This window comes from Salvelinus fontinalis, chromosome 27 (genome assembly GCF_029448725.1).
Source record: "Salvelinus fontinalis isolate EN_2023a chromosome 27, ASM2944872v1, whole genome shotgun sequence".
Lineage (NCBI taxonomy): Eukaryota > Metazoa > Chordata > Actinopteri > Salmoniformes > Salmonidae > Salvelinus > Salvelinus fontinalis.
Genome location: NC_074691.1, coordinates 17,960,374 through 17,984,678, shown reverse-complemented (window position 1 = coordinate 17,984,678; position 24,305 = coordinate 17,960,374). Strand labels below are relative to the sequence as shown.

General features: G+C 43.4%; 1 protein-coding gene and 1 long non-coding RNA gene across 4 annotated transcripts in view; one reads left to right on the top strand and one right to left on the bottom strand.

Moving 5' to 3' along the window:
* Window positions 1-275: 275 nt before the first annotated feature.
* LOC129825198 (uncharacterized) lies at window positions 276-24,012 on the top strand. Of its 2 annotated transcripts, none has more exons than XR_008754832.1 (3): window positions 276-537; window positions 22,496-22,717; window positions 22,923-24,012. It is a non-coding gene; the product is annotated as an uncharacterized LOC129825198 (long non-coding RNA). The 2 variants fall into 2 exon arrangements; XR_008754833.1 differs by lacking the exon at window positions 276-537 and adding an exon at window positions 19,840-20,062.
* Window positions 9,802-24,305, bottom strand: part of LOC129825197 (estrogen-related receptor gamma-like) — a 39,039-nt gene continuing 24,535 nt past the window's right edge. For both annotated transcript variants that reach the window (XM_055885098.1, XM_055885096.1), the window contains exons 5-8: window positions 17,063-17,173; window positions 16,716-16,898; window positions 11,491-11,760; window positions 9,802-11,312 (exon numbers count right to left, since the gene is read on the bottom strand). In XM_055885098.1, the coding sequence (XP_055741073.1) occupies window positions 11,068-11,312; window positions 11,491-11,760; window positions 16,716-16,898; window positions 17,063-17,173 (809 nt within the window). In that variant the 3' untranslated portion in view covers window positions 9,802-11,067. The remainder of the gene's footprint in view (window positions 11,313-11,490; window positions 11,761-16,715; window positions 16,899-17,062; window positions 17,174-24,305) is intronic.

Sequence of the window (24,305 nt, the reverse complement as noted above, 5' to 3'; positions counted from 1 at the left end):
CATCGGTTTGTGGTGGTAAATAGACGGCTACGAAAAATATAGATGAAAACTCTCTTGATGGATAGCGTGGTCTAGAGTTTATCATGAGGTACTCTACCTCAGGCCAGCAATACCTCGAGACCTCTTTAATATTAGACATTGCACACCAGCTGTTATTGACAAATAGACACACACCACCACCCCTCGTCTTACCAGACGTAGCTATTATGTCCTGCCAATGCACGGAAAACTCAGCCAACTGTATATTATCCATGTCATCGTTCAGCCACGACTCGGTGAAACATAAGATATTATAGTTGTTAATGTCCCGTTGGTAGGAGAGTCTTGAGCGGAGATCATCCAGTTTATTTTGCAGTGATTGCACGTTGGCCAGTAGAACAGAGAGGCGGGTTACCAACTCGTGACAAATTCTCACAAGGCACCCTGATCTCCGCCCCCTGTATTTCTGTATTTTCTTCACGTTAATGACAGGGTCTTGGAGAAGCCTTTTTCCTTCGCGTCGGACTCATTAAAGAAAGAATCTTCGTCCAGTTTGAGGTGAGTGTTCGCTGTTCTGATATTCAGAAGCTCTTTTCGGTCGAAAGAGACGGTAGCAGCAACATTATGTACAAAATAAGTTACAAACGGTGCAAAAAAAAAACACAAAATAGCACAGTTGGTTAGGAGCCCGTAAAACAGCATTCCGCTCTCTGGATGATTCCGACTGTGTATCTCTCTTAGTTGGCCAGGATATCAACCCTGATAACTGTGTCTTTAACCCATTAGATATTAATGAAGCAAACGATAAATATAATGATTGTGTTGATCCAGTTTCAAATTTCCTGAAATTTACCAGAGATGAGTCTATCGCTTGTGATAACTATAATGTTAAGCAATTTAACAACCTGTATAATTCAAAGATAAGCTTATTTCCTGCCTTTAATTTGAATGTTTGCAGTCTAACTAAAAATCATGACCATTTTGTTAATTATCTGTCTTCTCTCAGTCAAAAATGTTCAATTGTTGCCCTTTCAGAAACATGGTTGACTGAAGAGACAACCATGCTTTATGACATGGCTCCTTATAATGCTGTTCACCACTGTAGAACATCAAGAGGGGGGTAGTGTCTATTTTTGTTCATAAACGTTTTCAATTATTTGTAAGAGAACCTCATACTTACATCTGATAACATTGATGTTGAATCTCTTTTCATAGAAATTCCCTCCTGTTCATTTATTTGGTGGTTAAAAAAAATGTAATTGGGTGCATCTATCGGCCACCCAATTCTGACATTGGTAGTTTCATTGATTTCCTTGCATCAACCTTGGATTTGATTAATAATGAAGACACAATGTGTTTTCTATTGGGTGATTACAACATAAACGTATTTAAAATTGAGAACCTATCACGTTTAAGGTAAGACCCAGATGCAAACAGTGTCGAAGTAACAAAAGTTTTTTATTCAAACGGGCAGGCAAAAGGACAGGTCAAGGGAAGCAGAGGTCAGTAATATAGATAGGTGGGGTACAGGACGGCAGGCAGGGTCAAAACCGGGAAACTAGAAAACAGGAATTAGAGCAAAGACAGGAGCAAGGGAAAAAACACTGGTACACTTGATGGACAAAACTACAAATAGACAAACAGAGAACGGGCGACACCTGGAGGGGGGTGGAGACAATCACAAAGACAGGTGAAGCAGATCAGGGTGTGACAGAACCACTGACATCTGTCTTTTTGAATACTTTATACTCCAGCTATTTGTATCCCTTCATCTATAAGCCCACAGGAGTGACCATTTCATCTGACACCCTTATTGATAATATTTTTTTACAAATTCTTTGAATAATGTGTCTAATACAGGTATACTTTATACTGATGTTTCTGACCACTATCCACTTTTCCACTTCTCTTTGACAGCTGGAAATGAACAGATGGGAATGATTAGTAGCATTAAATGTAGAATATTTAACAAAAGTAGTTGTGAGCGCTTTAAGATGTTGATTGATGATATTTCATGGGAATTTTTAAAATCCGGCCGAAGTGGAGTTTGCTTACCAGACTTTTCTCATCTTTCAATTCTGTATTTCACCACTGCTTTCCCTTTGTTACACAACATAAAAGAACAGCAGAAGGGTTCTGGAAACCTTGGTTTACAACCGGTTAAAAAAAAGTTGTATAAAAAATGTCTCACAAATCCCTTTCCCCTGAATTCTGCAAATTACAAAAAGTGTAAGAACAAATTTACTCAACTACTTCGGATATCCCCCAAAATATATTTTACTAACAAATTCCAGGAATCCTTAAATAATATAAAGTAAACTTGGAAAATCATCAATCAACTGTTGAATAAGAAAAAGGCATTTACAACTATTCCATCTCAATGTTTTGTTGGAAATAAGACCTATAGTGATCCTGATGTTATTTCATTTTAATTTAATAACTTTTTTGTGAATTTGGATTCCTCTCTGTCAAAGAAAATAGAGTATAGACTGGTGGAAACCAGTATGAAAAGAGGGAAAGATGGATGGAAGAAGAGAACGAGAATAAGAGCAGGCTGACTGGCCAGTCCGGAGCCTCACCAGTGCTGGTGTCCGTGGTGTGGTGTCATACACCACATGAGGGCAAGGACTGACCAGCGGTTAGGGATCACACCTGTTGCCCCATCACTATTTCACACCACTGCTTACCCTGGCCAATACATTTTCAAACCTTCCTGAGATGTTGTTTGAACATTTCCTCTCATCTGTGGGGTGTTGCAGAGCATGTAAGTCCTCTGTTGTCTTGCCCACCTTCCTTCCCTGCAGTGTGGTCCAGTGGTGTGGTCAGTGAAAAAGAGAGAAAGGCAAAACGAAAGTAAAATAGCGATGGAACTCCTGAGTCCTCCTCACCCCAGAGATCTTTCTTCAACCCCTGCTTCCCCCCAGCAGCGTCATGGCAACAGCCAGGTGTCAGGTATCAGCTTACCTGGGGAGGAACAGTGGTGTCCAGTCAGACAAGCTACCATGCCTCTCACATAAAAACATCCAACAGTAACTGCCTAGCCCTAGATCTAATTCCACCTCACTGGCTGCCAGTAGTAGGCTAGTGGAAGGCCGAAATGGCCGTGTCCGAATACCCATACTAGCGTAGGCCAGTTAACATGATCTTTAGTGGCCTCCCGAGTGGCGCAGCGGTCTAAGGCACTGCATTGCAGTGCTAGAGGCGTCACTACAGACCCGGGTTCGATCCCAGGCTGTGTTGCAGCCAGCCGCAACCGGGAGACCCATGAGGCGCCGCACAATTAGCCCAGTGTCGTCCGGGTTTGGGGATGTCCTTGTCCCATCGCACTCTAGCGACTCCTTGTGGCGGGCCGGACGCATGCACGCTGACTTTGTATGGTGTTTCGTCCGACACATTGGTGTGGCTGGCTTCCGGGTTAAGCGAGCAGTGTGTCAAGAAGCAATGCAGCTTGGCAGGGTCGTGTTTCAGAGGATGCATAGTTCTTGACCTTCGCATCTCCCTTAAGGGAGTTGATACGATGGGACAAGACTGTAACTGCCAATTGGATATCATGAAAATGGGTAAAAACGTACATACAAAAATAAATGACCTTTATGAATTATGAAGCCTTTAAGTGTTTTTTATTATTACATCAATTCTTTAAAATCCACAAAAAGAGACGTTAGCTGATGAAGATTATCTCATAGAACAAAACGTATAAGATTTCCTAAGTCTGTGTTTACCACAGACCTTATTTTCTGTGTTTATTCCAAAACTATATTCTTTCCCCATTCTTTCTAAATAGTATGCAAAAAAATAAAGTTTTATAGTGTGTGAAATTTCGAAAATACTACTCTGAATAAGTAATCTAATGCGCGATTGCGTTGACTCCCGCCATTCGTTTATTCTTCTTCTTTGGGATTTGGTTGGCGGATCGCATCCAATTTTTAGGTGAATACACCGCCGCCTACTGTCAAGGCCTACCTACATTCAACTCTCTTCATTCGTCCTGTTCCTCTAAGAAAGTTAAATATTACCCTAGACACCTCCACCTTCACTCATTAAAACCCCACTACCCTATTCCACTACGTTGACCCTATCTACTCCTGCACCATGCCAACGGCCTGGGAGGATGGGACACCACCACTCAACACACCCTGGAACTCTTCTGAAGTCAAATCTTGTATACCCAAATATTTCTCTGCAGCTACCACCACAACATACATTCTCTGTGATTTACGTTCCAATTCCTGCGGTACAGTTAATAACCATTGCTATGAATGCCCTATCCCTCTGTGCTGGCACAAATCTACCACTCACTGGCATCTTCTAAGGATCCCTCACCCTGACCCATCCTCCTCCACTTTCTTCACTGCCTCAGCATACGACATCCTTTGCACTACTCTGACTTTGGCCACTTCAACCTGCCTCTGGACCCCTTCCAATCCCCAGCAACATGAGCACCCCTACAGTTGACATACATAACTTTATCCACCAAAACTACACAATTCTGCACACTTCCCACATCTTGGAATCTCCCTCCTACACTCCTGCAACATGACCATGTGGCACCTGAAACCGCACAATGGATTCTGACAACTGATATCCTAACATGACTTTGTCTGGTAGAGACTCAAAACTCAAAAGGACTGCCAATGACGCCTCTGTTTCACCACGCTCCCCACCTCTTCTATGTTGCACCAAACAGCAGGCGTCACAAACACCAGGAATTTTCCATTTCAATTGCTCCACCTCCGCACTTAACTTTACCCTAGAATTCACTCCTTTCAATGGTGCCCTGTTCCTAGGAGCAAAGCAAGAAACTGATATTGACCCAAGTTGGCTGACACTGAACACAAACAAATTCACAGTCCACTACAGATTACCTTCACTGATTCAACTAACCCCATCTCCTTTCTCACCCACCATGAAACCACAAATGGATCAGCCAAAGGGTAAGGGTCCACTTTCTCCAAAAATTCCACTCCACTTCTAATTTATTTATAAAGCACTTTTTACATCAGCAGATGTCACAAAGTGCTTATACAGAAATCCAACCTAAAACCCAAACAGCAAGCAATGCAGATGTAGAAGCACGGTGGCTAGGAAAAACTCCCAAGAAAGGCAGGAACCTAAGAAGAGACCTAGAGAGGAACCAGGCTCTGAGGGGTGGCCAGCCCTCTTCTGGCTGTGCCAGGTGGAGATTATAAGAGTACATGGCCATTAAGGCCAGATTGTTCTTCAAGATGTTCAAACGTTCACAGATGACCAGAAGAGTAATAATAATCACAGTAGTTGTAGAGGGTACAACAGAACAGTACCTCAGGAGTAAATGTCAGTTGGCTTTTCATAGCCGAGAATTCAGAGGTTGAGACAGCAGGTGTGGGAGAGAGAGAGAGAGGGAGAGTCGAAAACAGCAGGTCCTGGACAAGGTAGCACGTCTAGTGAACAGGTCAGGGTTCCATAGCAGCAGGCAGAACAGTTGAATCTGGAGCAACAGCACAATCAGGTGGACCATTGACAGCCCGGAGTCATCAGGCCGGGTAGACATGGTCCTAGGGCTAATGTCCTCCGGGACAGGAGGAAGGGAGCTTCTTCCTTGTCATGTCTGACACAATTCTTCCTCAACATACATCTTCCTACTCGGCTCTTCTTCTTCCTCGCTGTCTATAATCACATCTATCCGTTCACCATGCTCAAGCTGCGCCTCCATCCGCTGTATTGCTTGCAGAGCACACACTGATGCCGTTTCTCCAAAACACAACTTCTGTTCCTTAGCCCATTTTACAATTATCAGCAATTATTTGATTATCAGCTGTTATCAAACACCTGACTCAGAAAAGATGAGTGAATTCTACTCATAGAGAATGATAGAGGCCAAAATGACGTTTTAGCATGAGCAGCGCCATAAGAGAAATAGTAAGGGCGTCTTTTTGTAGTCACTAACTCCGCCATGGATCGTTGGACCAATAATGGGGGAAAATAATAGCATCTTTGTAGGGTTTTTGGATAAACGCTGAAAATAATGTCAGTGGTACGCATTTGTCATGTAGCGAGAGTTTAGTGAAGACGGAACGGATTCGGTTCAGTCCAGTCAGTCATCCTGATGAATCCTTCCCAGCTAGCTAGTTTATGCTTTTGGCTAGAAACTTCAGCGAGAATTTAAACTTGTCTGCCTACGTTGGGAGTGTTCAGAATCATTCCATTTTTATCTGACTATTTAATCTTCTTTAGTAGTTTAGCCATTAATGGTGAAAATCACTACAATAAATGTGGTTTAGCACCCTGGCCTGATATTGGCTACACTATCTATCAACTTCCCTCTCCTTACAGCAAGTGGGATCGAAGGACACTGTGCCCATGTTGCTGTGTTGTCGGCAGTGTAGTGTAGACTGTATCACAGTGACATCCAGATGGTTACTACCAATATTACAAGTTATTTATTGCGTAGAAATAACTGTCCTACTCTAATTAAAATCAAGCTGGATGGAACAAATTGGAGATGGTGACCAATACTAAAAGTTATTTCTCCCTCGCCCATCAAAATAAACATTTTACAAGTTTTAACTAGCGTCATGCTACTGCTGTTGCCAGCATAAACTATCTGGGAAGGGCTTATCAAGATAATGACTGAACCGAATCCATGATCTCAACTCAAAGCTGTGCGACAAACGTCTTCCATTTGTCCACCAAGCGTGTCTGTATAGACTCTCCCGTTTCCAATGGGTTGTAGCCTCAATGGCTGCCCATGTTGTCAAAGACACTATAATAGCACAGATATAAAGATGGGTCCTCTATCTATCTCTCTGATTCTACTAGATCTAATGCCGAAATTAGTATGCAGTTTAAGTATGTAGTATGCTACTATGGGTATTCGGACACCGCCACTGTCTTTATGATTTGCAGGAGATGGAATGTTCTGGTGAAGGTCACTTTCACTTTGAAGGTCACTTTCAAAATGTCTACCCTGTTCTGTATGGATTTTGAGGTGTGCTCCAAAATGAGAAATATAGGAGTGGTGGTAAACACACAATAGGCCTTGGCAGGCAGGCATAACGCAGCAGGTCCAAGTCAAAGGGACATGAATGCATTGTTGTATGTAATGAGTTGTTTTGCCACATGGTGGCGCTGAGTAACAACTCAATATTACCTCATGGCCTGTTACTGTGCAGTACGTGCTCTGAGTCTAGTATTATGTGTTCTATTATGGCATGTGGAACATTGTGGAACACGTTGCCTTATAAGCTAAATGAATAGAAGCCTCCTAATAGTAGTGCACTGTACATCAGCGTGTGTGAGATAAAGCTACCCTATGAATTTATTTTGAGAAAGCAAAGCACTTATGCAGATGCATGTGATGCAAGTGTAAAAAGCATTGTTTGCTGTTGGTAAAGGCTGAGACATCACTGTGCAGGTGTTGTTTTGTATTGACTTCCTCCTGGTGGCTCTAGTAATTGCTGGATCATGGTCTGACTAGCGAGAAGAGGCCCTTGTATCCAACCACAGCTCGTCTGATGTATTTAGATGGGAGGGAGCGCCGCTCATCCCTATAATACCCTAATCAGCATTCACACCTCGCCGGGATGATTCGAGACAATGGCTTTTTATTGTGGAAGTGATCTCATTGCAGAGTGGCAGAATCAGCCTTTTACAGCCCATCTCCTCCAGGCCTCATCCATCACTGGGTGTCCAGGAGACAGAGGTGGCGGACACACACTAACTCACTTAGAGAAAGTGACATATAGGGATGTCACTCACACACTAACTCACTTTGGGAAGGTGACATATTGGGATGTCACACGCCATTACTAACTCACTTAGACGCAGCCAATGTAGCTAATTTTTGGGGGGCTGCCCGACTCCCACGATGCCCCATTTCAGCTTGAATGACTGGTAAGTAAACTGATGGATGCTTTTCTGGGAGATGTCGGCTACACTCATTCTTTCATCCATCCGTCCATTCATCTTGAGTATGCTCTGTGCAATTAGTCTCACAGCTGACACTCTGACCTGGGCCATCCTCTCCTCCTCCCCTTTTCTCTTGTCTCATCCTCTCCTCCTCCCCTTTTCTCTTGTCTCATCCCCTCTTGTCCTCTCTACTCTCCTCTTGAAAATGTGTTTTCTTAACTTTTGTTATAATGAAGAGAGTACTTGACAATTACAATGCACAATTCTGTAGTCACCGTGTCTGAATCCTATTTGTAGATGTAATGAGCGCTCACTGCATTTGTAATAACCAGTAATGATATATTGATATTTAAAGCCATGCAACCGCAGCTAATGCTTCCATTATTGACTCTGAACACAATAGTTGAGCGTGTAATGCAATAGAAATGTTTGCTCCATCCTTCTGTACTCGGAAAATGAAAGACACAATGGTTCGTCGTGATTTTAATTCTCCAATTACTTTTTTTCTGTAATGAACGTCTACACTCATCCTTTTGAGTGATGATTTGTAATTCATTTAGTTACATTGTGCTGGATGAAATCATTAACGCGTACTGAGAACGGTTTCACTTGGATTGAATTCGTTTTCCTTTGAAGGAATATAATGTAATAGTGTGACTTGCAACTCAGTCCTAGCATTACATGTAGGTGTCTATCGACAGACCCACGTTCCCATAAGGGTTATTTATAAAAATGCTCATTTATCTCCACCATATAGCAGATATACCCCTCTATACCCATGTTAATGGCAATCGTTCAATCTTATGTTTTGGTACTGAAGCAATTATAAACCAGGTTGATATTTCAATAATTATTTTCTTATTTGTGACTAGTTTTCCCTGTTAGGTTTGTGCTGTAACATGCAGTCTGTGATTGTCTCTGTGACTGTGTCTAAAAGGGAATAATCCTGGCAGGCTGTCACAATCTTTGAGATGAAGTCAGGTGCCTGCGTTCATTCATTTGCTTCCTGAAAAACCTTGACACACTGTTCCCAGGGGTGGATTTTAGACTTCATTAAAACAATGTACTTAATTATGCATCCTCTATTATGGGACACTCCCCCTCCTCCCAGCCCAGACACTTCCTACTCACCTGTCCAATAGGCACGCCTCAATCCAACAATCATGGCCACCTTGGGACAGGAGGCGCTGCAATAGACAATGGTTCAAAGTGATAGCAGCCTCTTGTCTGACATAAGTCACTCTGGTAGCCTCTGGGTGTCTATAATTTATACTAAGGTCCCACAGAGTGCCTCCATCTTTCTCTACTCCACCTCTTCTCTTCTCCTCACTGATCACCTCGATTTCTACCCCTCTCCATTCCTTCACTATATCCCTCTTCTCTTCCCTCCTTTCATTTCCCCTCTACTTTATCAGTAGCCCTGTTTATACCTGTTGCTAACATGGGTCCTTTGTCCTGATCTTGTCTACATTCTGATTGTGCCCATATTTCCAGAAATGTGTCTACACATGGTATTAAAATGTGTCTGTTATCCGTCCAATGTGTCTGCATTTTGACCACATTTCCTGGTCGCTTCCTTTATGCAAATATTTCAAAGCTATTCTTTCAAAATATTTTTTATTTATTGTAAGACACATATTGATGTAATCAGTCAATGGTTTCTCTGTCCAGATCTGTCTATACTTGTAAGATGTCCAGACAATGCATGTCTGACTACCTCCAGAGGTGGGCAGGATGATCTGATCACAATGTGTCTTTTGATTGTCTACACCTGTCTAAAAATGTGGCACAATCAGAATGTGGACAAGATCAGGACAAAGGATGCAAGTTAGAACCAGGTTTAAACGAGGCTTGTGAGGATCTCCCATCTCCCCCTCCCAAGAGTCTGACAGGGAATTATGATTGTGTCATAAACCTAAAATAGGATGAAGACTCTTTCAAACTTGAAGCATCTTTATTGCCCTAGAATCCTGAGAATGGTAGTAGTAGTAGTAGTAGTGTACATCTCATCTGAACATGGGTTACATCTCTGTTGGCGCTGGACTTTATATAGGCCTACAGAATACATACATTTACATCCCGTCCACACAGTATTGCTGGATCACACTTTATAATATACTTCGTCACAAAAATATACAGATTATTCCATTACCAGTGCACAGATGGAGCAATTAATGGACTTCTGAGATAAATGCATGACAGTTGTCAGTAGTAACATTCCTACCAATTTAGTTTCCCTTCATTTGAACATTTATGATTTTCAGACATTTCTAGTTTCTGAAACAGAAACACACAGAGACACATTTGAAAAACCACCACCAGATTTTCATCATAAGAAAGAAAAGCAGTATTTTGCACAATTTTGTAATCTACAACTCAATGCAAAAAATACAATGTTTCAATGCACTGTACATTATTATATTGCCTTAGATGCTATGTTATAGTACAGGTATCAGTGCCATGAGTTTAGTTGTGAAGCTAGTACAAAATGTTTTATTTACTTAGTAAAACAAAAGTACTTAAAAATCTTACGAAAAGGATCTATATTTGTTCCTCTTATTTTCCATTAATGCCACACTGGTAAATAAAAAACAAAACAACAAAATAATTAAGCCAACAATAAATACATCTTATTTTCAATTTCTCCCCTCACCTTCATAATCTGTGGGTCAAATGTACTTCATGTCTTTCCCTGAAAATATTTCAGTAAAATCAAGTGACCCTAACTTCTGCTAGTTAAGTGTCTTACGGGACACCATACTTTATTGGGACCATTTGCCGCATTGTTTAACTGTGTATCCCACACCATTCTTTGGCAAGACTGTCCACAGTTCTTTTTATTTGAAAAAGAAAAGTTATTAAAGCACTACAATGCAAGATGAACAGGCTTAGAGCTGGTTTCACACAAATAATAATCCTAGAGGATCTTCAAGTTTTGTGTCTTTCTTCCTTTTCACTAGCAATGTTTACGTACATATCAATAACTACCACCAAAATCCCTTGGAAGGTAGTTATCCCTGTCACTGAGGTGATGTCAGTCCTTCCTTTCTTCTCTTCTCTTCTCCTCTCCTCTCCTCCTGAGTTTGTAATGTGAGCAGGGCTGTGTTAGCCTTGTCAAGTACCACTTCCTGCATTAATTTTGACCTTTATGACATCACTACCCTATCCTTCCTTTATGTGATCCTAGTCCCACATGGCTGGTCAGGCCTTGGCTTCCAGCAGTTCCAGGAACAGCTTGTGCATGGGCACACGGCCTTCTTGCTTGATGCTGCAGAAGTGCTGGACGGCCCTGGCAGCCGTCTGCCGGAGCAGGGGCAGGGTCATGATGATCTTGCCTGCCCGCCGAGGGTCCTCTGTATGCTGGGCACTCTCATAGTCCTGCAGGGCCCCATGGAGCACATCCTGGAGCCTCTGGACTGCCTCCACGTCCTCTATCTGCATGGAGTCTGTGGAGAGAGGGGGAGAGGGAAGACAGATGGAAATGGAGAGGAAGGGAAACGTTGTAAGATGTTGTTGGCATATACTGTATGCAGAGATTGAACGCAAGAAAAGCCAAATAGTCATTGGAAAAGACATGCCTAACTCAACGTAAATTATACCAGCATCAACAGTGAAGTTCCATACCTGAGTTAGCCAGCGCAATGGCCTTGACAATAACAAATTCCTCTTTTTCTATTCTCATGGCTTTGTATTTCTTCACCAGCTGCAGTATGGCGTTGTTTAGGTCCAGTACACCTGCCAGTTTGGACTGCTCCTCATCCATGATGTAGTCCTCAGCATACACCAGCTTATCATCCAAGGCCAGCGAGCGAAACACCACACGCAGGATCAGAATCTCCATCCAACCGCTCTGCAGTAGACTCATCTGGTCTGCCAGCGAGAGTGAGGGGAAACCTGTAGAAAGAGGGATGGAGAAAAGGGAGAAATTGAGAGGTTAGAGCTAGCTAGGTCAAAATAGGGATAAAGAGAGAAAGGGAAATGAAGACAAATCTTCAATGAAAAGATACAAATGAAGAATTTCAAAAACATCTGCACTCGAAAATGTAATTGTGATGGTTTCAGTCAGAATGTCTGGACCTATTGGAGATATTAGACCAAGGTCAAGCGAAGGGTTACTGGCCGAGCGGTCAGTTGGGGTAGAGGGACAGAGGCAGGAGGTGTAGAGCAGTTTAATAGTGAAAGTCTTAAGTTGTCCATCCAATAAAGACACCCCGTTTGAACGACAAATACACCCCCATGTGAGCATGATTAGATCCACACACTCAGTAGTCTCCTCACACACACCCACACAGCATAATTTAAAAAACAGATTGATTACTTGACAGAATGAAGGAGGGGGAGGCTTTCATTTTTGACACCATCAGTGATTCTTATCAGGGTCCGGGCACTTTTACAATCGCCACGGTGACGCATGTGGCTCCCGCCCCTTTCTTATCTCTCCCAGATTGATTGGAACGCCATCTGTGGACTCTTTCATTGGTCGATAGGGATCTGCTTTCCAGTATGGAACGATTGATCAGTAGAGGAGGGAGAAGCATTGTATAAACCTTTGTCTTTGAGGACACCTCTATATAGTCACACACAATGGGACACACACTGTAAAGGAGCATCAGCAACTTCTTCTGTCCCACAGAGACAAGACAATGCCGGCAGTGACAAACAAAGAGGTCCCGCATTCTCAAAGCTGTAGTAATGGTTGCGGGTATGTGAAGATCTTGGGACAATGATATGCTCACAGGCTTCGATTTGAGAGGGTTATCTGGGCTTGAAGGGTTCAGCTGAGCCCTTACAGACATGCAGACATACTTACCTCACAGCCAACTTACGGCAGGCTAAAAAAGGCCAAAGCGTGGAGTGAGAGAGGGTCTTAAGCCAGCTCATCTTCTCCCAGCCTGGCCCTCAGACAGAATCAACGTCAGTCTTCATGACAGGACCAGACAGGGGAGGGGGGGGGGGGGGACTCACCTCCCCCTGGGCAGTAGCAAATACAGCCTGGGCCCCTCTGCCAGGACACTGGTTCCTCCAGCCATGGGCTGTAGCCTGCCACTCACACAGAGCTGATGTGACACCACCATTACGGTGCTACAATTGGTGTAGAGCTGAGAGTACTTTCCCTCCTCTCTTTGTCCTTTTCTACTGTATCTCTCTCTCCCCCTCTCACAAGATCTATCTGACTATCTCTATCGCAATCTCTCTCTCTCAATCACTATCACCCCACTCTCTCATTCTCTCTCAGTTTCTCTTTCAGTCTCTCTCTTTCTCTGTCACCCCCTGAGGTGGGTCCCTGGTGTGTCTGTGCTCTGGTTGTTTCTCATGACTGCTCCACTTCCCCAGACAGACAAACACTCCACTGGCAAACAAATACATACAAACATATGACTGACTGTGTTTGACTCCCACTCTGACAGTAAACACTGGTGACAAGCAGAGAAGAAGAGTTCCAAGGCAGCTAGTAGGGGAACGCTTTGTTGCTCTTCCTCCTTTCTTTGAGAACAATGAAAGTGCTGATCAGGAAAGTCTGCATACACACACCTGCTTAGGTAGCTTGTTGTGTAAGCATTACTGGACAAAAATCAACAAAAATACAGGTGTATCCCTAGTGATGTTTTGGGTGTGAACAGGACATTAACTGCTGATAGAGAGAGACGTTCATCTGAGTGAGAGAGAGAGAAAGCTTGGGGAAAGAGAGAGGTGAAAAAGATACTGGATATATGGTCATATCTACCTTCACTGCTATCTACTTGGCTGCCATCTTTTTGTGGAAAGCCATTAGATTTCTTAAGGTTTGTGTATCCTGACAAATTATGTAACATCACTTATGTAAGGAAATTCAACAGTAAATATAAAATACAGTTAAAGTTTATTAAACTAAATCTCACGTTGTTTGGTTAAACGAGGCAGGACAATTATACAGTTAGACAGATATCTAATCCTGTCTGTCACAATGGGTGAAGTTGTGGGAGGGACTAGTTTTCCCAGTTAGCCCAGATCAACACAGCTGGCCCACACCCAAGGGCCTTTCCAAAACAAAGACTTCCCAGAGAGAGAGAGTGACTGAGAGACAGGGCTGTCACAAGCTCAACCATGTATCCACAACAGGTTGGAATGCAAACTCAACAGAGGGGGGCGAAGAAAGATGGCGTCTTCCTCTTTATCGCCACCATTAGCGTGTGTCCGATGATCCATATGTGTTGTCACTACACAACTAAACCCTGGCTTGCTTAAACAGGCTTAAACAGCTTATTTCGCCTCCTATGCCCTCCATCCAGGAGAGTACTAATTAGGAGGAGTTCTCCCTACACACTCCTCTTAGTAGCAGGACGGAAGGAGGGAAACATTTAGAGTACTAATACTTTCAGGTGGTACTAGGCTCTGGTACATGGTCAAGTGACCAATGGCGTAGAAAATACCCCCGCCTCAAAATAAAAACAATATTATTATATTGTCGGGCTCCCCAGATAGCATATGAATTCGTCATTACGCTGAACAAAAATATAAATGCAACATGCAACAATTTCAAATATTTTACTGTGTTACAGTTCATATCAGTCCATTGAAATAAATGTATTAGGCCCTAATCTATGGATTCCACATGACTGGGAGTACAGATATGCATCTGTTTGTCACAGATACCTTGTATCAGACAACCAGTCAATATCTGGTGTGACCACCATTTGCCTCATGCAGCACGACACATCTCCTTTATATAGAGTTGATCAGGCTGTTGATTGTGGCCTGTGGAATGTCCCTCTCCTCTTCAATGGCTATGCGAAGTTGCTGGATATTGGCGGGAACTGGAAGACGCTGTACACATCGATCCGGAGCATTCCAAACCATGCTCAATGGGTGACATGTCTGATGAGGCCATGGAAGAACTGGGACATTTTTTGCTTCCAGAAATTGTGTACAGATCCTTGCGACATGGGGCCATACATTATCATGCTGAAACATGAGGTGATGGCAGTGGATGAATGGCATCTCTGTGCATGCAAATTGCCATCGATAAAATGCTATTGTGTTTGTGGTCCGTAGCTTATGCCTGCCCATACCATAACCTCACCATGGGGCACTCTGTTCACAACGTTGACATCAGCAAACCGCTCGCCCACGCGACGGTACAGTTGAAACAGGGATTCATCCGTGAAAAGCACACTTCTCCAGCATGCCAGTGGCCATCGAAGGTGAGCATTTGCCCACTGAAGTTGGTTATGACACCAAACTGCAGTCAGGTGAAGACCCTGGTGAGGCCAACGAGCACGCAGATGAGCTGCCTTGAGAGGGTTTCTGACAGTTTGTGCAGAAAGTCTTCACCTGACCGGGTTTGGAGGTCCTGTGCTGGCATGTGAAGCCGGATGTGGAGGTCCTGGGCTGGCATGGTTGCACATGGTCTGCGATTGTGAAATGACGTTGGAGGCGGTTTATGGTAGAGACATTGAATTCTCTGGCAACAGCTCTGGTTGACAGTCCTGCAGTCAGCATGCCAATTGCAACTCCCTCAAAACTTGAGACATCTGTGGCATTGTGTTGTGAACCTTGTCCCCAGCACAAGGTGCACCTGTGTAATGAGCATGCTGTTTAAACAGCTTCTTGATATGCCACACCTGTCAAGTGGATGGATTATCTTGGCGAAGGAGAATTGCTCATTAACAGGGATGTAAACACATTTGTGCATAACATTTAAGGGAAATACGCTTTTTGTGCATATAGAACATTTCTGGGATCTTTTATTTCAATTTATGAGACATGGGACCAACACTTTATATGTTGTGTTATATTTTTGTTTCTCTCAGTCTAATGGCAAAATGTGTAGAATAGCAGGAAATTAGCTCAGGGATTATTTGAGATTAACATTTATATTTAGGGGAAATTTACAAGGGAAAGATTTATATTGTTAATTTCCATGTGAGCTCTATGCCTGGAAATGCCATTGTCCAGAGCAAAGGATGCCAACTTCAAACTCTCCAAAAAAGGGTTTACAATTTAACTGAATGTATGTAGTTTCTTTCTGTGACTTTAAATAATATTTATTTTAAAACTGTGATTCCTAAAATATGTGGTCAACTCCGTCAGATTTGTCTAAAATCGTTAATGAATCAGGAAAGAGCAGGGTCAGCTATACCCTTAAGGACCCCTTATTCATGTCCTCATTACATGTAGTGCAACAGAACCACTCATGGTCTGTAAAGTTCTCTACTTTTGATAGATTTAAACAAACAATATTTGAATCACCATGGTCACAACTATAAACAGTCAACACCATAACACATGAACTCTGCCAGATTTTTGTCTAACATCAACTTCAGAGTGCTGAAAGTTCTGATAGAATGGTTATTTTTGCATTGGGGATTTTCAAATTAATAATTTTCCATATTTTACAAATGTTTGTATTGAAGTTAGAAATAAGACAGAATAAGTGTGTTTTGAATATCTGTTGTCAACTCTGTCACTGATGGCTAAAACCCTTTTTGTCAATATTCTGAAAAAATATTGAAATCAGTGTTCTGCAACATATGCTTAAACAATAGAAGTATTTGTTGTTCTAGACCTAAGGGATAATGGGGCCCAGCGGAACTGTGCCACGCCACTGCAAGTGACACATCCTTACCTTGGTTTAGCAGAGCACAGACACATACATACACATAGATTCACACTGTTTTCTGTGTCTGGACTAAAGTCTTAATCCAACTCAGGGGGCAACAATCTCCACTCTGAGCTGATAAGAGTTTTATTGACTATGATGTGTGTGACTATGATGTGTGTTTATGCCCCTGTGTGTGTGTGTGTCTGTGTGCATGTGTGTGTGTATGTGCAGTATACCCATGTATTCCTGTATCTGTATGTTTTCCTACCAGGGATGTGTTTGGCCCAGCCGATGTTGACCACCAGTTCGCGGTCGGCAAGGTCACACAGTATGGTCAGGGCTTTGATGTCACTGTCGGGGACGGTGGGGTCTGGCATGGCAAAGATACTCTCTGGTTCAGCCACCAGCAGGAGAGAGACCACCTTATTCTCTACCAGACCACCTAGAGGAACTGAGAGAGAGAGAGAACGAGAGAGAGAGAGAGAGAACGAGAGATGTTCATTTAAAATAACCTTTATTAATATCTAAATGCACAAATCTGAGCCTGTCGTGAGAGAGAGAAAGACAGAGAGATAGAAAAAAAGAAAAAGGAAAAGTGTTTTTTTGTATTCTTACATGTTTTCTTCTGTGGCAGGCCGTGTTGAGGGTTGAGGTAGGGGCTGTTCTCAGAGTCTATCCTTCTCTTGTACTTCTGTCTGCCCCCACGCACCCGGTCCAGACGCACACCTGGGGGACACACACGCACTCAACTTTAGGTACATTAAACACTTGCATGTGTACACAAAAACACTGTGTTCCTGTTTAACACACTACCACAATTTCAAAACCAGGAGAGTGATGCACTCTTCAAGTTCATTTGATTGACATTTGTGACATCTTTAAGATTATAGGGAGCCTTAGCGATGTCACAACCCTGTGACACAGTAAGCAACAACACATAGGCACACGATGACAACTGCTCATCTTAACAAGCTCAGCGGTAACCATCAACATGGAGATAAGGAGCTAACAGCAAGATTAGGGGGGTAAAAAGGGGCACGTGGTGGGGGTAGAATTTGGGGTGATATTTCACAGCCACAGCACACAAACACACACACGGACATGCGCGCACGCACATTGGCACACTCCACCATCCAGTGACACCCTATCCCCCTCCAAAGAGAATGCATCTGTCATACTAATGTGACCTAGAGAGCTTTTATTAGAGGTCAGAACAAAGGCTGCTGCCGAAACGAGTCCGTTTGTTCTGACCTCTGCTGCTAGAAAAAATACATGGCAACGTAAAGACAATTTCAGTGAGTGCAGTTTTTTTTCCTTTCTTCAAATATATGCCTTTTGAACCCAACACCCGAAGACCTTTCTTTCGTCACTACAAAATTTGAGCTGAGCATGCCAATTTCTCTTTATATGATATGCTTAACTCCCTGATGACACATCACTAGTCCCTGAATAGTAAGATAAGAGCTGTGTAGACTCCTGTCACATGACTTTGACTCAAGTCTGACTAAAGTCACAAATTTAATGACTTGAGGCTCGATTTGATAGAAAATAAAATAGCTTGAGACTTGACTTGGACTTGTAACCTCAAGACTGGGGACTAGACTTTGACTTGAGACTGAAGCCTTGAAATGATCTGGGCAGGTTTTGTAAAGTTTTGTCATTCATTTTGTGGCACAGAGTCTCCATGGATTACACTGCACGCAGCCAGAGACAGTAGTCGCAGCAACGCACTTGCAAAAAAACGTGCAACAGATTGGCTAGTGAAACGCACAGTCGGCCCTCTGATTGGACCACCAAACTGTCAATCAACGCAAGTCGGGTGAGCTAGCTAACAGATTGTTGATTTGCTGTACAGCTATAGGATCGGATGCAGCGCAAACTTCAAATTGTAGGAGAGGACTGCCATAAATAAATATGCAGCTCCAAAAATTGTTAGGTGACCAAGAATATGAACTGTTTACTTTGCAAGCTCACCAGCAAGGGAGCATCACGCAACAATTACTAACACAGAGCTACTTGTCTTTTGGTATGTCAAAATGGCTTGAAATTTACTTATGAAGCTTGCATTTGGATTTAAAAAATGTAAATAATTATTACATAACCAAATGTGTTGCAGACAAAATAATCAAAAGGGCTGTCTGGTAGCCTCAATAAATAGACAAAGATTTGTATTTAAATAAGGAATTGCATGTTTTTTTTTTTTTTTTTTTTTTTACCTGACTTGAGACTCCACTCGATTTGACTTGGTCTTAGAATACACGACTTGGACTTGACTCGAGACTCTACCCGTTCTACTTGGTGCTCGACTTGAGACTTACTTTTGACTTGAATAATAGTGACTTGGTCCCCCCTAGGGCCGGAGGAGATGAGAGGGGTATTAAGGAGTGAACAAGCGGGTAAACTAGGACCCCTGGAGCTTTAGTGATGTTGGTCCTTCCACTGTGGTTGGAAACACGGTCTGGATTAGTCTAGCGGTTGGCAGGTGCTACAGTTTGACGTTTGGGACGGGTGATGATGAAGGATGAGGATGTGTGTACTGGGAGGGATTTCACTGTGTTGACACACACACTATTGCCCCTTTGCTTTCACATAATCCAGTGTATGTGTCAACACAGTGAAATCCCTCTCCCTACACACACATCCTCATCCCTCATCACCCGTCCCAAACCTCAAACTGTAGAAACTGCCAACTGCTAGACTAATCCAGACCATATTTCCGACCACAGTGGAAGGACTGACATTGTAGGTTGACGTTTATTATAATGAATTTTGCCCTGAGCGATTTCCGCTAGATGGGCCACCTGCAAAGTCAAAATTGGCTAGCTATTTTGTAAAAATTAATGAAAACAACAATTCGATTTTTGGTCTTAATTTAAGGCTAGGGTTAGGCATTCGGATTAGCAGTGTGGTTAAGGTTAGGGTTAGGTTCAAAATCAGATTTTATGACTTTGTGGCTGTGCCAGCTAGTAGTAACTGCAGTGCTGCCTCCAGAACAAGATTCATTACGAAAAATGCTTACCTGCGTTAGAGGTGGTGAGGTTTGGTGTGAACATGTAATCTGATTACAAAAAAATTGTAACCATAATCAGTTACGTTACGAGCAAAGATATTGTAATCAGATTACAGATACTTTTGAAAAACCAGATTACTTATCAATTCAGAAATTACTTTTAAATGACTTTAATATGTAAATGTTTGTGAGAGAAAAAAATATTATGACACCTTTATGTTTTCTCAATGGCATTCAATTTAGCATTGAAAAAAGGCGCAAGTTTTAGTTCGTTCCACCTGAGCGAGTCTGACCACAAGTCAGAGACCACTATGATGACACACGAAATGCTTTGATGGATCATTTTTGTCTTCTAATGCCTCTTAAGGGGAAAGTACTCAGACAGTAACTGAAAGTAATCAGATTACGTTAATGAATTTGGGTAACCCAAAAGTTACGTTACTGATTTCAATTTTGGACAGGTAACTACTAGCCCAGTGGGTAGTAGTTACCTGCCCTCCAGGACACCTACACCACCCGATGTCACAGGAAGGCCAAAAAGATCATCAAGGACAACAACCACCCGAGCCACTGTCTGTTCACCCCACTATCATCCAGAAGGCGAGGTCAGTACAGGTGCATCAAAGCTGGGACTGAGAGACTGAAAAACAGCTTGTATCTCAAGGCCATCAGACTGTTAAACAGCCATCACTAACATTGAGTGGCTTCTGCCAACATACAGACTCAAATCTATAGCCACTTTAATAATTAATAATTGGATGTAATAAATGTATCACTAGACACTTAAACAATGCCACTTTATGTAATGTTTACATACCCTACATTACTCATCTCAAATGTATATACTGTACTCTATACCATCTACTACATCTTGCCTATGCCGTTCGGCCATCGCTCATCCATATATTTATATGTACATATTCTTAATCGTTCCTTTACGCTTGTGTGCATAAGGTAGTTGTGAAATTGTTAGATTACTTGTTAGATATTACTGCACGGTCGGAACTAGAAGCACAAGCATTTCACTACACTCGCATTAACATCTGCTAACCATGTGTATGCGACCAATAAAATTTGATATGATTTGATTTAGTAACTGTAATGGATTACATTTAAAAAGTAACCTACCCAACCCTTTGTGTATGTGTTCTTGTGTGTGTGTGTGTGTGTGTGTGTGTGTGTGTGTGTGTGTGTGTGTGTGTGTGTGTGTGTGTGTGTGTGTGTGTGTGTGTGTGTGTGTGTGTTTGTCTGTGTGTGTATGTGTGTGTGTGTATGTGTATGTGCCTCTGCGAGGCAATTAGCAATCAGTGCTGGAAGGTGTCTTTCACCTCTGCTAGGCAATTAGTACTTTGTACTTCAGTTTCCCCTGTTTCTTCAGTGGCAGCTGTAAGCAGTGGTATTATCAAGCGGCAGTAATGTCGCCGAAACAAAGACTATCTGCCGAGTTGTTTTGACGAAGGAAAGAGAGAAAGTCTCCACACCACTCTTTCACTTGAGTTATCTTACCTAGTTCTTTTCTAATGATCTAATTTTGTGCAACCCTTCTAATTTAGTTTACACTGCGCGCACAACACGTGAAATTCCTAGTCTCGGCAGCATTTGGAACTGCCGATCTGCGGTCAATAGATATTGCCCTTCAGTTCCTACATTTTAGGCCCTGACAGAGACATGGATTAACCCAAAGAACACTGCTTCTACAGCTGCTCTCTCATCATCTGAGTATGTGTTCTCTCAAAGTCCGATAGCATCTGGTCGTCATGGTTGTGTGACAGGGCTACTCATTTCTCCTAAGTGGAGATTTTTACTTTTCCCCCTCTGACCTGTCTATCTTCTCATTTGAATTTCATGCAGTCACTGTCACTTGTCCACTCAAGCTTAACATTGTTGTCATCTAACACCAACCAGGTGCCCTTGGAGATTTCCTCAATGAGCTTGACACCTTGATAAGCTCATTTCCTGACAATGGCTCACCACTCATTGGTTTGGGCGACTTTAACCTCCCAACGCCTGACTTTAATTCAATTCTTTGCTCTTCTTCCTTTCCACGTTTGACCTCACCCTTTACCATTCACCTCCCATATTCACTAGAGGCTGTTTGCCTACTAATCTCACTGCAACCCCCCACCATGTTTCACTACTTTGTTTAATTTTCTCTCCATCTCTCCTCCAACCCTACCCCTCCAACCCTGCCTGGAAGCCTAGTGGTTAGAGTGTTGGGCCAGTAAACGAACGGTTGCTGGATCAAATCTCCGAGCTGACAAGGTAAAAATCTGTCGTTCTGCCCCTGAGCAAGGCAGTTAACCCACTGTTCCCCGGGCGTCGAAGACGTGGATGTCGATTATGGCAGCCCCCCACAACTCTCTGATTCAGAGGGGTTGGGTTAAATGCGGAAGACACATTTCAGTTGAATGCATTCAGTTGTACAACTGACAAGGTATCCCCCTTTCCCTACCCAGATGGTCATGCATCGCAGCAATCTTCACTATCTCTCTCAAACTACTCTCTCCTCTTCTATTCTATCATCTCTCCCTTCTGCTAAATCCTTCTCCCTCCTAACTCTGCCTCTTCGACCCTACTCTCCTCCCTTTCTGCATCCTTTGACTCTCACTGTCTATCTTTCCTCCCGGATGGCTCGACCTCCCCCTTCCGCTCCGTGGCTGAGTGACTCACTGCGCACTGACAGAACAGAGCTGCGGGCAGCTGAGTGGAAATGGAGGAAAACTAAACTTCCAGAGGATCTATCATCCTTCCACTCCCTTCTCTATCTTCTCTTCCTCTGTATCCACTGCTAAAGCTGCTTTCTATCACTCTACATTTCAAGCTTCTGCCGTAAACCCTGGGAAACTCTTCTCCACTTTCTTAGTCCTTCCATAGTCCTCTACCTCCTCCCCCTCCCTCCTACTACTCTGCGGACTACTTTGTCAACCACTTTGAAAAAAACGACATCCGCTCCTCATTCATTCAGCCTACTAAGCCCACTGATCCCACTTACACAGAATTGCCCTATGCCTTGACCTCTTTCTCCCCTCTCTCTCCAGATGAAATCCTGCGACTAGTGATGTCCGGCCGCCAACAACATGCCCACCTGACCCCATCCCCTTCTCCAGACCATCTCTGGAGACCTTCTCCCATTCCTCACTTCCCTCACCAACTCATCCCTGACCACTGGCTGCGTCCCCTCTGACTTCAAGATGGCCAGAGCTGCTCCCCTCCTAAAGAAACCAACACTCGACCCCTCTGACGTCAAAAACTACCAGGCAGTAACCCTTCTTTCATTTCTTTCCAAAACACTTGAGCTTGCTGTCTCTGACCAACTCTCACGTTATCTCTCTCAGAATATTATTTTTTACCCTAACCAGTCAGGCTTCAAGGCAACTCACTCAGCTGAGACCACTGTCCTCTGTGTCACAGACGCTCTCCGCTCTGAGGAAGCTGACTCTCTCTCCTCTGTTCTCATCCTCCTAGATCTATCCGCTGCCTTCGACACAGTGAACCATCAGATCCTCCTCTCCACCCTCTCAAGATTGGCCATCTCAGGCACTGCATAATTGGTTCTAGGCCCTCTCCTCTTTTCTCTTTACACCAAGTCACTCGGGTCTGTCATATTCTCACATGGTCTCTGCTATCACTGCTATGCGGATGACAATCAACTACTCTTCTCCTTAACCCCTTCTGACATCCAGGTGGCAACACGCATCTCTGCGTGCCTGGCAGATATTTCAGCTTGGATGTCGGCCCACCACCTCAAACTCAACCTCGTCAGAACGGAGCTGCTCTTCCTCCTGGGGAAGGCCTGCCCGCTCCAAGACCTCTCCATCACGGTTGAGAACTCCACAGATCCCCCCTCCAAGAGTGGTGTGACCATGGACAACACCCTGTCATTCTCTGCAAACAATAAAGCAGTGACTTGCTCCTGCAGGTTCATGCTCTACAACCCTCAAACTCAACTCTGGACCTCGAAGCCAGTTCCACTGCATTTTTTCCTTGTTCAGGGACTGATTTAGACCTGTGACACCAGGCTTGTTCAAGTCATTATCAGGTAAAACAGAAAACCAGCAGGCTGCGGACCTTGTAGTGTAAGAGTTGAATACCCCGGCTCTACAACATCTGTAGAGTATGACCTTTCCTCACACAGGAAGTGGTGCAGGTCCTAATCCAGGCACTTGTCATATCCCATCTAGACTTTTGCAACCCTCTGTTGGCTGGGTTAGGGTTAGGGTTAGGGTTAGGGTTAGGGTTAGGGTTAACCCTAACCCTTGTGCCATCATATCCCTGCAAGTTATCCAGAATACCGCAACCCGCCTGGTGTTCAACCTTCCTAAGTTCTCCCATGTCACCCCGCTCCTCCATACACTCCACTGGCTTGCAGTCAAAGCTCGCATCATCTTCAAGATCCTGGTGCTTGCCTACAGAGCAGCAAGGGGAACCAGGGGCGGATTGGGCATCTTTGCAATTTTGGCAAATGCCAGATGGGCTCGACCATTCTTTTATTGGGAGGGCTGGTCAAAATTGACACCCTCAAAAATGTATATAAAAATAAAACAATGAAAAAGGTGATATGGCCGGCATCCCATGGGTCTCTTAAGAATCTGAGCTGAGGTCACGCAAACTCACATTCAAACCCTGTCATCAGTTAGACACCCAACATCATGGATCATAAAAAATGGAAAGGGTGCCTATAAACATAGAAAACGCACATTCTACATTGTCATCTCACTCAAAACTTCCTATTTTTGGGGAGGCTAAAACCATGATTTTCAAACAGTAAAGCGCATTACCTTCATGATTCCTGTAATGAATGGATAAAATGCCAGGGCCAAAATATTGTCCCAGTCCACCCCTGAGGGA